We start from the raw sequence: 12,799 nt of genomic DNA on the forward strand, positions 1-12,799 counted from the left end.
AAAAAGCGGATGCATTGGGAAGGAGAAGCACGAAAATGTGACTGATTAATGATCCAGGCAAAGCGAGTGAGGTTCCAGGTAGTGATCCTTTTCATCTCTGGAGGGAAGGGGTAGGCCCTGATATTGTCATTCAGATAAAGAATGACCCTGACCACTGTACTGTAGAAGGGGCATGATGGCATGGTTATGATGGGAAGGTGAGAGTACACGTCCTGATGTCCACATACAAAATTCTGTTTTTAGAATTGTTTTGAAAATGTAAAAAATTGCTGCTAAACTTTTAAGCCTTCCAACGTTCTAAAAAAAAAAAGGACTTTAAACCCTTTCAGGACCGAGCTCATTCTGGCCTTCCGGACCGGCCCCATTTTTTCAAATCTGACGTGTCATTTTATGTGATAATAACTCTGGAATGCTTTTGCCTATCTAAGCGATTCTGAGACTGTTTTCTCATGACATATTGTACTTTATGTTAATGTAAAAATGTGGTCAATAAATTCATTGCTTATTTGTGAAAAACACCAAAATTGAAATAACATTTGCAAAAATTATGATTTTTCTAATTTTAAATGTATCTGTTTGTAAAACAGATAGTTATACTACACAAAATAGTTACTATTTCACATATTCCATATGTCTATGTCTTTATATTTGCATTGTTTTTTTAACATTATTTGATTTTTCTAGGACATTCAAAAGGCTATTTTTCAAGGACCAGTTCAGTTTTGAAGTGGCTTTGAGGGCCTCATGTACTAGATAGACCCCATAAATCACCCCATTTTAAAAACTGCAGCTCTCAAAGTATTCAAAACAGCATTCCGAAAGTTTATTAACCCTTTAGGGAAATTTACAAATTTTATTATTTTTGCCGAAATTCATTTGTAATAAATTTTTTTCTGTAACATAGAAGAGAAGAGAAACGCAACTCAGTATTTATTGCCCAGATTCTGCAGTTTTTAGAAATATCCCACATATGGCCCTATTGTGCTAATGGACTGAAACACCGGCCTCAGAAGCAAAGGAGCACCTAGTGGATTTTGGGGCCTCCTTTTTATAGAATATATTTTAGGCACCATGTCAGGTTTGAAGAGGTCTTGTGGTGCCAAAACACATGGTTTTGGAAACTACACCCCTCAAGGAATTTATCTAGGGGTATAGTGAGCACCTTGATCCCACAGGTCTTTTGCTATATTTATTGGGTTTTGTCTGTGAAAATGAAAATTGACTTTTTTTCTGAAAATTTATTTTTTTTTTTTAATTTTTACAAGGAATAAAGAATAAAAAGCACCACAAAACTTGTAAAGCTATTTCTCCCAATTACGGCAATACCCCATTTGTGGTAATAAACTGCTGTTTGGACCCACAGCAGGGCTCAGAAGGGAAGGAGCGCCATTTGGATTTTGGAGTACAGATTTTGCTGGATTGGTTTTCGGTGCCATGTCGCGTTTGCAACGCCCTGGAGGGACTAAAACAGTGGAAAACCCCCAAAAGTGACCCCATTTTGGAAACTACACCCCTCAAGGAATTTTTCTTGGGGTACAAAATTTGTACAGCAATTTCTCCTGAATATGGCAATATGCCATATGTGGTAATAAACTACTGTTTCGACCCACGGCAGGACTCGGAAGGGAAGGAGCAATATTTGGCTTTTGGAGCTCAAATTTAGCTGGAATAGTTTTTGGGTGCCATGTCGCAAGAGCAAAGCCCCTGAGAGACCAAAACAGTGGAAACGCCTCAAAAGTGACCCCATTTGGGAAACTACACCACTTAAGGGATCTATCTAGGGGTATAGTGAGCATTTAGACCCCACAGCTCTTTTGTAGAATTTATTAGAATTAGGCCGTGAAAATGGGGCTCTGTCAGAAAGGCCAAAATTGGCTGCAGCGGTAGGTAGTTAAAGTAACAATCCAGTCCAAAAAATAATTATTTGACTATACATTGACTATACATTGGAAATGTATAGTCCACTTACTCGCTGTTTCGCTCCTGAATGATCCAGCCTCTTTTCCTGTGTTCTGGTCACCTGTTTTTCACTCTCCAAGATGGCCGTGTCTCAGACTTCCAAAGAAGCTCTCCGTAGCGAAGTCTGAGACTGCGGCATCCATCTTAGAGAGCGGAAAACTGGGGACGGGAACAGAGGCTGGATCATTAAAGAGCGGGGCAGCAGGTAAGTTGGGGAGAGATCTCACAACTGGTGTAGAGAAGAGAGAACCCTGCAGAGGGAGGGGGAGAGTTCAAACAAGCACCACTTAAGAAGCACTCCTGTATTTTTTTTTTATCTTGGCCTCTGTTTGTAAAGTATATTACGTAAAAGGTAGTGCAGGTAATACTCTTATGGTATGTTCACACGGCTTATATTCGGCTGCTTTTTGGGTCGTAAACGGCCGAAAAACGGCGGAAAACTCGAAAGCAGAACGCCTCCAAACATCTGCCCATTGATTTCAATTGGAAAAACGGCGTTCTGTTCCGACGGGCATTCCTATGAGACTGCACTACCTTTTACCTCATTTACTTTGCAATTGTAGGCAAAGATAAATGTATTGGGAGAGGAGGGAACCCATGGCAGAATCTGGAATCAGACATACAGGCAACATCAGTGTATGTGTCTGCACAGTTGAGGAAAGATTATACAGAAGCTGTAGAAGGGGAAATCAGTACAAGATGAAGCTGTGCTGATACGTGAGAGCTAGTAAAGGCAGCAGCATCCTGGAGTCACAGAACTCACATCCAACATGTATTATTGGGAGAGACATGCCCACATGAGAAAAGTCTAAAACTAGGATCAGATTGCAAACTGCATATCAGGGGTCTAAGGCCCTATGCACACGAACATTTTTGGCTGGAAATTAAATAAAAAAGCAGTATTTATCTATTCTCTTTCCCTGCGATCACGGTGGTAGTTTACATGCACGTAGCTTATGACCACTGCGGCCAATCAGAAGGCTCAGTGGTGACTAATCATATTTCTGGCATAATGCCGGAAATACAACACATGACCGCTGAGCCCCCTGATTGGCTGCAGTGGTCACATTCCACCTGGATGTATACAATCACTGGGAGTGCTACCGGAGCGCCAGTGCTGAGGGAAAGGATAGGTAAGTACTGCTTTTTTTTGCTTATTTATTTTACTTCCAACCGTCGCCCCAACATTTTCACAACCTGGATAACCAGTTTAAGGTAACCACTAACATATATAAAAATCCTTTTTATTTTCCATGGCTAAGGTGGGGTTAATATGCATATAATAATATGGGGCTTACTAGGGTGGAACTAAAGTTTTAAAAAAGTGCCTTTCTCAGGAGGAATGTCCACCTTCAGCCTACATAGCAATGTTGCGGATAAGGGGGCATTGCATTGTTATGAGGGCACTGATTGGGACTGAAAGTGTGTGTTTTTGTGTGTCTGTTTGTTTTTGTTAGCATTACAGGTGAAGCATTTCCATGTATTTGCTGTGGTTCCCCCTAATACATATGGCATTTGAGTTTCCAGGACGTGGGCGGGCCTAGCGTTGACTGACACATTAATGGGACGGTTAACGTCTGACTGCCACCTACTAAGGGCGGAGCTACAGTGAGTGACAGTATGAGAATGTTTACAGGACACTGCAGGAGTGCAAGCATCAGACATAGAGACGTCACGCAGGTTGACACCAAAAATCTGTAGAGTTTCAAGCAGCTATTGGCTTCCGACGACAAACCTGCGTGCCGATTGGCTGAAGAGGAAGACGGGATGGAAGATAATTAATGTTATGTGTTGCGGGATAGTTACTTGATGGACAGGCAGTTCTTTGTTTTCATTGGCTGGGTAGGACCGGCTTCGTGTATCCATTGGCTAGCTGTGTTGCTCCCTGACCACCGATTGGGTGGTAAATTAGTGGGGCAGGGAAAGTTAGTGAGGCCCCGGGAGGTGTCTGTTGCTGTAGGGAGAGCAGAGTGAGAGGTGCGGCGGAGGCCGGCGTGAGGTGATGGCTCCGTGCTGTTGAAGAGGTGGAGGGGAGCCGGGATGGCGCGGAGCCCCGGAGAGGGCAGCGTGTCACCCTCTGCTAGCCTACGTGGAACCAGGGAGACCCTCAGTGACCCGGAACTGGAGTCTATAGGCTCAGACTCTGAGATCAACGGGTTCACCGCGGAGAGGAAGACTGACAAGTACGGCTTCCTAATCAAGACTGAGGGGAGCGGAGGCCGGTGAGTGTCGGGAGCGGGTCCCGGTTAGTAAGTTCGTGTAGCTGCTTGTCGGGTGGGGTCACAGTCGCCATCCTCTCGTGTGTTCACATTGTGCCACTTGTGTGTAGTGATTGTGTTGTTGCTGGTCCTCCCTCACGTCATTGTGTGGAATGTGCGGCGTCTGTCACTAATGGAGGTGTGTGGCGGTGTCACCAGCCATAGGGGCTGACCGATCGACAGGGATTTTAATATGTGGTCAGTACATTTTGCCAATGGTTTCTTCATTTCAATTTGTTTCCAAATGTAAAAGCGTGGAAAGTGTTTTTTTTCTCCTGGGATCAAGTGGTGTATTTGGGATCAGCCCCTTCCCCATGCCAGTCATTAACTTCCCGATAATTATCTGACCATTGGTTTGTGCGTTTACCAACCGCATTGAGAAATAGTTTACGCCAGAGCTCTACTACTCCTTTTGTGGCGTTATCCGTATTTGTATAAATACGTGGTGTGTATCCCATAGTGGCATTGTGTCCTTTCATCGCCTGACCGTCACTTGATGGCATCATCTGTATGTGTAGAGCGCTAGTCATCGGATGCTGTGCCCTCGGTCTTGGCATGGTTTCCCTTCCACTCGCCATTTACGTGCTACGGTTGTTGTGATAACCGTGAATAGATTGTAAACATTTTGAGTGGGTCTGATATTATAACTACTCTGACATTCTTGGTCCGTGCATAGCACAAATGTCTGGTTAAATCCATAAGAAGTGTCTTTCAGAGGCTTCACCCCTCCCCCTCCCTATTGAAATAAACATGCATGTTTATGGGGAGATGGCTGTCGGCCGACCACTGTCTCCTGTGTATGGCAAGCTTTAGAATAAGGAAGCAAACCTGTGTCCAGTACAGGCACGTGGCAAGTCCACGCCCACAGACCCTATGGCAGCACAAAGTCTTTATTACAGAGCTGTAGGCCTTCGAGTGCTGCCATGTGTTGGCTCCCTGTGGCACCATGTCCTCCCCTAGAAGCAATGCCCCTAAAAGTAATATGGGATGGAACATGCCTTAATTTTTAGACTTATGGATTTTGTAATAAATCTGTGTTTAAAATAAATAAACTTGGCTTGGTAGAAAACCAAAAGCACGTGGAGGTTCAGTATTCCAAGATATGGGCGCCATATTAAAGATCCGTACAACACAGATCCATAATAGGGCAGTTTGTATGAGCTTTTAGGATCTGTTCACACACGTCACAAATAGTGTACGAGATCTGACAAAAAAACAGCTTTTTATCTTAAATCTGCTTCTTTGGAAGTCCACGGAACCTCAACTTTATAGTCAAGGGTGCAGATTTACTAAGCCGTGTAAGATGTAAAGTCTAAACTTAGACCGGTCAGTCGGAAGATGCACCAAATGTATCACACGGGCGCATGCTGTATGGTAAATTTGGCGCATCTTCCTAGACCATTTTCTCTTCCGTAAGTCACCATTGATCTGGTTTATTTTGTGACAGAATTTTGTGGCAGAAAGTGGGTGCATTTTAGGCCACGCCCCTTTTTAAAGACCCGTCCTCTTTTCGTACATGTATTTTTTTTGTTTCTAGAGGTACAAATATCTGTTCGAAAATGAAATGTGCCAAATTGTGGCATACTTAACACGTTTTAAACAGAATTTTTTATTTTTATAAGCAGTTTTACCTCAATGAAGTCAGTAGAGGAAAATGCCATATAAAGGTCAGGGATAGGACTTTAAAGAGACACATTCTCTTCCTCATCACAAGAGGCTATTTTTGTATTCCATTCTACTCCATTACATTCAGTGACACCTGAAACTAGTGAACAAATCCTGCTGAGGGAAGATTTGCCACTTTGGTTGGTTTGTAAGGCAGCATTTCAGAAAGTAGAACTTTAAAAGTGATACTTCAGGGCAGAGATCAGCAAACCGATTCGGTCCAAATTTCCAAGTTCTGGAATCCAAAACTTTATGGGGTTCGGTGTGATTGGTTGCAGCAGTCACATGAGACAAAACGTAATCTCAGGAGGCCAGCAGGTGAGATGACGTAGTGCTGTCTCATGTGAACACTGCCCCCTGTAGGACAGGGGTGGGATAGTAAGTGCCCCGATTGCCTTGTTTGGCTCTCTGTCTTCTAAGAGGGTGTCCTAGTGGACATCAGCGTCAGACAGGGCAACTGCGGCACTTGTGATTCGTGGCGAATTTATTCAGACCAAAACAAATTTTAGGAAATTCGCTAATCATTAATCAATTTGCGTTGTCTTCTGGATCATTTAATAAAGTCCAACCTTTGCCTAAAATTTTCTGTCCTTCACCATTCCAGAGCTTTGTTCATATGTAAATATGAACGGGCCCTAGTTAGTACATTCCGGTAGCGGGAGTTTGGCGATGCTGGTGTGGATGACTGCAGACATCTGGGCACCGTCACTTTGTGAAACGGCTGGATTGCCTGAGACCGTCATCAGAGTGAGTTGTGCATGTGTGGAGCATGCTGGCTGTATATTAAGTTGCATCCCCTCCTTCTGTATGAAACGCCTTTTATAGGCCCAAGTTTGATGATGATGATGAAGATTCTGCATCCATATTGCACAGTTGAACAACAGACACTACGGTTGTGCGCCAACAGGAATAAATGGGGACTGCTCTGTCATGCAATTGCTCGCTGATATTGAGGGGAAATCCAGTAGGTTGTTCGTCTTGCATACTTTGAAAGTCGCATACCACAATTTGGATCATGTGACTGGGAGCGCGCGGCCAAAGTTGTCATTTCATACTGCCTAAAGCTCGTTCTGATTAACCTCTTCTGTGCCACGAGTTCTGCTTTTATCCTGTTTCATTTCTCCATACAATACTAATAAGATACATGATACAGAAGCGAGTAGATCGTTTTACGTTTCTCTCACCGCTTCTGTGACTACAACAAGATGTTAGTTTTCAGTAATAAAACATTATTTTTGCATTCTATTACACCCTCCCGTAGATTGGGTTTTCTGGAAGGATTTGTGTTTATTTTACGGTTTCCTTATACGCAACAGTATGACGGCATTTTGGTGTGCAGAGAGTGGGGGTCCTGATACTATGAGAACTGACGTGAATTGGATGTATGTCTGATGCTCGTGATAAATGTGCTCTGATCTCCTAGACAGAATACAGTCTGCTAAAAATGATGGCTTGTATTCTGCAGTGCTACAATAATAGAAATCCATAAGAGAATTGCTGGGTTTTCATCATCCTTTTGAAGTCCTACTTGTTTGTAAAAAAAAAACCTACGATGAATGGGAATGCTACATAATGGTCCCACGTGTGCATTACTTTAGTGTCAAGGCCAAGGCAAACTTCTTTCAGCTGATGGCGCTTCGCTTTTATAGCAGCAACATAGGGAAAAGTCCTCATGTACACGGCCGTATTACAGTTCTGTTGTGTACGGCGCCATAATAGAGGTGCATGGGGCCTCTACTGTACTGATCTATTACGGAATCATACAAAGTTGTTTTTTGTTTTTTATTAATAAAAAAAAACCTAGGAGTATTGCTCTGTATACGCGGCTCTCGAAGGAGCCTATACGGCACTACACTAAGGCCATACGGCTACTTACCAGGGAGCTGTTCAGCCTCTGTACAGGCTCCGGGCACATGCTTCTGTCGTTTGCATGAGGCTTAAAGTATACCTTTTTTAAACAGAATTGTTTTACTTTTTAAGATACAGCTTCTATATATCCCTTTATACACAGATGCTGTATCAGTCTCTTAAAGCTGCGGCTCAGTTGAAAGTCGATCCGGCTAATAATGTTCACCTCTAAGTTATTAGCTGGGTCCTAGGTTTCAGAAACACGCAGGACCAACTTTCAGCTGAGCCGTCAGTTCAGCTGAGCTGATGGAATCGACTATGAACAATACAGCGTCTATGTTTACAGGGTACATAGAAGCTGTATCTTAAAGTAAAAAAACTTTCCTTTTTAAAAAAAAAACCAACAATTTGTTTAATTTCATATGAAACATTGATTTGTTAAAAAAACAAAACCCTTTAACCCCTCAATGACCAAGCCATTTTGCACGTTAATGACCAAGGATTATTTTTAGTTTTTTCAGTGTTGCATTCTAAGAGTCATAACTTTTATTCCGTCGACATAGCCGCTTGTTTTTTGTGGGAAGAGTTGTATTTTTCAATTGCACCGTTTTTGGATGCATATAATATGTTGATTAACTTTATTTTAGGAAAGAATTGAAAATAAGCAGCTATTCCGGCATTGTTTTTACGTTCTACATTTACGCTGTTCACTATGTGGCATAAGTAACATGTTACCTTTATTCTATGGGTTTCGCACAATTAATTACTTGTTTTTGCATCGCCGCATTCCAGGAGCCGTACCTGTAAAACTGACAGGCATGGCATGGCCTAATAGGCAGTTGCTGAAGGTAGACCTTGGGGGGCCTTTGTTAAGCCCCCGGCTGCCATGGAAACCCGATGGCCCCCCACGATTTCTTTGCGGTGGTGCTGATGGGGTGACAGAGGGTCAAACACATTAGATGCCGCTGTCGCTATTGACAGCGGCATCTAAGGGTATGTGCACACAACCAATTTTCACACGTAATGGAGGCGTTTTAAGCCTCGAATTACCCCTGAAAAGACGGCTCCAATACGTCGGCAAACATCTGCCCATTGCTTGCAATGGCTCTTACGATGTTCTGTGCAGACGAGCTGTCATTTTACGCGTCGCTGTCAAAATACGGCGCGTAAAAAAAATGACTGCTCGTCAAAAGAAGTGCAGGACACTTCTTGGGACGTTTTTGGAGCCGTTTTCTCATAGACTATTGAAAAACGTGAGTTGCTCAAAAAACATCTGAAAATCAGGAGCTGCTTTCAGATGTTTTTTGTTAGGCGTGTGAACATACCCTTATGGGTTAAACTGCAAGAATCAGTGCTTCGATTCTGGCAGTTGGGGCAGGAGCCAGGCTGTGTATAACGGCTGTGCCGCTGATCGTGTGGGTACACTGGCAGTACCCACCCGATCAGAGCGACAGATATATCCGTCGCTATGCGGGAACGAACACCTTCTTGCGACAGATATATCCGTCATCAAGGGGTTAAAGGTGTACATAGCCTTCCAGTGAAAAATCTGTATGAGAGGGTGCAGCTCTTCACACCTTGGTGGCATTAAACAGGTTTAGTGAATTTGAGATGCTAGAAGAAACTAAATAAGAGGGACAAAAGGGAAAATCTAACCATAAACTCTTATTTATAGTGGAACCAGATAGGTAGGAAGTCTAAAGCCGACTATACACATAAAAGAGCTGTTGTCTAATTGATCTTCCTATTCTACCATAAATGTGCACATTTAGCCACTGGGGGACGAGCTCCTGATCCTTCTTTCCACCGCTGACTCCATACACTTTAGTTTGCTGTTGGATTTGCCAGCTTTTAGTTAATGTGTATGGCCAGCTTTAGCGCCAGTTCACACCGTTTTTTGACGTGGAAACCGCGTAAAAAAAACAGCCAAAAATGCCTCCCATTGATTTCAATGGGAGGCGGAGCCGTTTTTTTCCCCGTGAGCAGAAAAACCGTCTTGCGGTAGAAAGACGCCCTATCTTCAAGCGTTTACATCTCTGACCTCCCATTGACATCAATGGGAGGCAAAGAAAGCGTATTTCGTGGCGTTTTTTGCCCGCGGCGCTCAATGGCTGCGGGCGAAAATCGGCGTGCAGGCAATATAATAAAGAAAATATGTAAAGTTTCGGCCACATGGACGCATTTTCTCCATGGTACTAGTTGCCTTTCCTATAGCGCTCCAGCAACTCTTTCTATTGACCAGCGGCAATAGAGTTTTGACAAAGGCCGGATTGTGGCCGAAACGTTACATATTTTCTCTATTATATTGCCTGATCCGAAAATTCTATATTTTCTTTGCATATTTGACCAGCGGGGCGCTTGAGTTTATCTATCAAAATTGCAGTCCATAGTAATATATTGTGAGTCGTCACATGTTGGTTGTGCGATAAATGCTAGGGATGTCACATTGGGCAAATTTTGGGCATAAATTTGCTATTGAATTATTTTATTTAGGTTTCTTCAAACCAATCAGTCATTCTAAGGCTATGTTCACATGGGGTCTTTTGCCGAGTTTTTTGACGCGGAAACCGCGTCGCAAAACTCGGCAGAAACGGCCCGAGAACGCCTCCCATTGATTTCAATGGGAGGCGTCGGCGTCTTTTTCCCGCGAGCAGTAAAACTGCCTCGCGGGAAAAAGAAGCGACATGCCCTATCTTCGGGCGCTTCCGCCTCCGACCTCCCATTGACTTCAATGGGAGGCAGGAGAAAGCGTGTTTTCTGCCCGCGGCGCTCAATGGCCGCGGGCGAAAAACGGCGCGATCATTGCTATTCACACGGAGTATTTTGGGGGAGGAATATCTGCCTCAAAATTCCGTTTGGAGCTTTGAGGCAGATATTCCTCCCCCAAAATACTCCGTGTGAACATAGCCTTATACTAAATATATTTCTTGGTGCACATGTTTTGGGATTTTAGGGTTCTCCAAGATTATTGTCGTGATCTTGCCTTTTTATGGAGCTTCATCTTGGTGCTCTGAGGATTATGCACCCTGAGGTCTGTCTCCTGTGACTTGTAGATGAGCTCCCTATTAGGCCCCCTGCACACGGCCATAGCCGTAATCACAGACCGTTATTACGGGCCAGGACGACCGCGGACAGTCACCCGTATTTTCGGGCCGTGCTCCTATTATAATGTATATCAGTAAATTCAAAAAAATAGGACATGTCCTATTTTTTTGCAGATACTTCCTATGGCACGGACACTTACCCATAAATATACGGGCAGTTGTCCGTGGGCCATATAAATAAATGAATCGGTACTTTGGTCCGCAATTACGGTAGTGTGCGCGCGGATTTACTGTTGCATAGGTTACACTTCCTATGTGTTTCTAATCCTCTGTTGGTGGCGCTGACGTCCTTATTTTCCTTCCCTTTTGTGCCCCTGTTGCTCCTGCGTTGGCGCTTTTTATTTGACAAGAAAATGATCATACTATTATGATGTCTATTATGCTATGAGACATTGTACACCTCAAAAACCAAATGTCTATTTGTACACCTTCTTTATTGTGCTGCAATCTTTTTAATGATATTCCCTGTACATTTTGTGATTTGTTGAATAAAGCCTGATCTTTCCAGTGTAATGCCCAACACTGCATCCCGAGCATTAAATTTAGATACATAGAAATTAATGGAAATTCTATTAAAGAGGACCTGTCCACTTTCCTGACCGCTCTGTCTTCGTATTTGTATTCCCCATTAACTAATTCTGGAGCATCTTTTATTAAAACTTGTGGCGTCCCATGTAGTTCCTCCTAAAAATTAAGAAAACCATGGACAACTGGGTGTTACCATTGGGAGGGGTGTCCCTACTCAGACTGACAATGTCCAGTCAGTGCTGACAGCGAGACTTTGTAAGGACACGCCCCTTTGGGCAAGGAAAATGTTAACACCCAGCCGTCAATTTATTCATAAATTTCTAGGAGGAATAGCATAACGAAGAGTTCTAAGAAAATATGTTCCAGAATTATTTCATGGGGACTACAAATATGTACTACAAAAAAAAGTCTGGAGAAGTGACCGATTCTTTTTAAAGGAAATTTTATGCTGACTAACTTCTATTGCATATCCACTGGATCCCGAGTGGGGATGCGCTGATTTATGTATCTCCCTTAGGGCTTATTCAGACGAACGGGATATACGTCCGTGCAACGCGCGTGATTTTCACGCGCGTCGCACAGACCTATATTAGTCTATGGGGCCGTGCAGACAGTTGCGTGATTTTTACGCAGCGTTGGTCCGCTGCGTAAAAGTCACGACATGTCCGTTCTTTGAGCGTTTTTCGCGCATCACGCACCCATTGAAGTCAATGGGTGCGTGAAAATCACGGTCACACGGAAGCACTTCCGTGCGAGCAGCATGATTCGCGCAACAGCAGTGAAAAGGATGACAAACATCCAAATGGAGTGTCATAATGATGGCAGCTGCGCGAAAACCACGCAGCCGCACATCATATGGTGATGACACACGGAGCTGTCAAGTGCCTTTTGCGCAGGCAAAACGCCGCGTTTTTTGCGTGCGCAAAAGGCACACGCTCGTGTGAATCAAACCAGCCTTGGGCCCCATGCACATGACCGTATTTTTGTCCACCCGTAAATACTGGCGTAAATACGGGTCCTTGGTCACACGTATTGCACCAGTATTTATGGCCCCGTGCCCGTAAATATGGGTCCGGTGTCACCCGTATTCCACCCGTATTTACGGCCACGTTTTTGGCAGCAAAATTACACTGCAGTAATCGGCAGCCCTTCTCTCTATCGGTGCAGGATAGAGAGAAGGGACAGCCCTTTCCGTAATAAAAGTAAAAGAAATTCATACTTACCCGGCCGTTGTCTTGGTGACGCGTCCCTCTCGACATCCAGTCCGACCTCCCTGGATGACGTGGCAGTCCATGTGACCGCTGCAGCCAGTGATTGGCCTGTGATTGGCTGCAGCGGTCACATGGGCTGTAACGTCATCCCAGGAGGCTGGACTGGAGGAAGAAGCAGGGAGTTCTGGGTAAGTATGAACGTCCCCCTTTTTTTTTTTTTTTTTTT

The 12,799-nt window shown here is 43.8% G+C and overlaps 1 protein-coding gene across 1 annotated transcript in view; it reads left to right on the forward strand.

Annotated features, from left to right (window-relative positions):
* Window positions 1-3,791: 3,791 nt before the first annotated feature.
* The window catches only part of TBC1D10A (TBC1 domain family member 10A), a 59,560-nt gene continuing 50,552 nt past the window's right edge, over window positions 3,792-12,799 (forward strand). Inside the window, exon 1 of the mRNA XM_075829697.1 lies at window positions 3,792-4,181. Within this exon, the coding sequence (XP_075685812.1) occupies window positions 4,000-4,181 (182 nt within the window). The 5' untranslated portion in view covers window positions 3,792-3,999. The remainder of the gene's footprint in view (window positions 4,182-12,799) is intronic.

The sequence above is a fragment of the Rhinoderma darwinii genome, chromosome 1 (genome assembly GCF_050947455.1).
Source record: "Rhinoderma darwinii isolate aRhiDar2 chromosome 1, aRhiDar2.hap1, whole genome shotgun sequence".
Classification (NCBI taxonomy): Eukaryota; Metazoa; Chordata; class Amphibia; order Anura; family Rhinodermatidae; genus Rhinoderma; species Rhinoderma darwinii.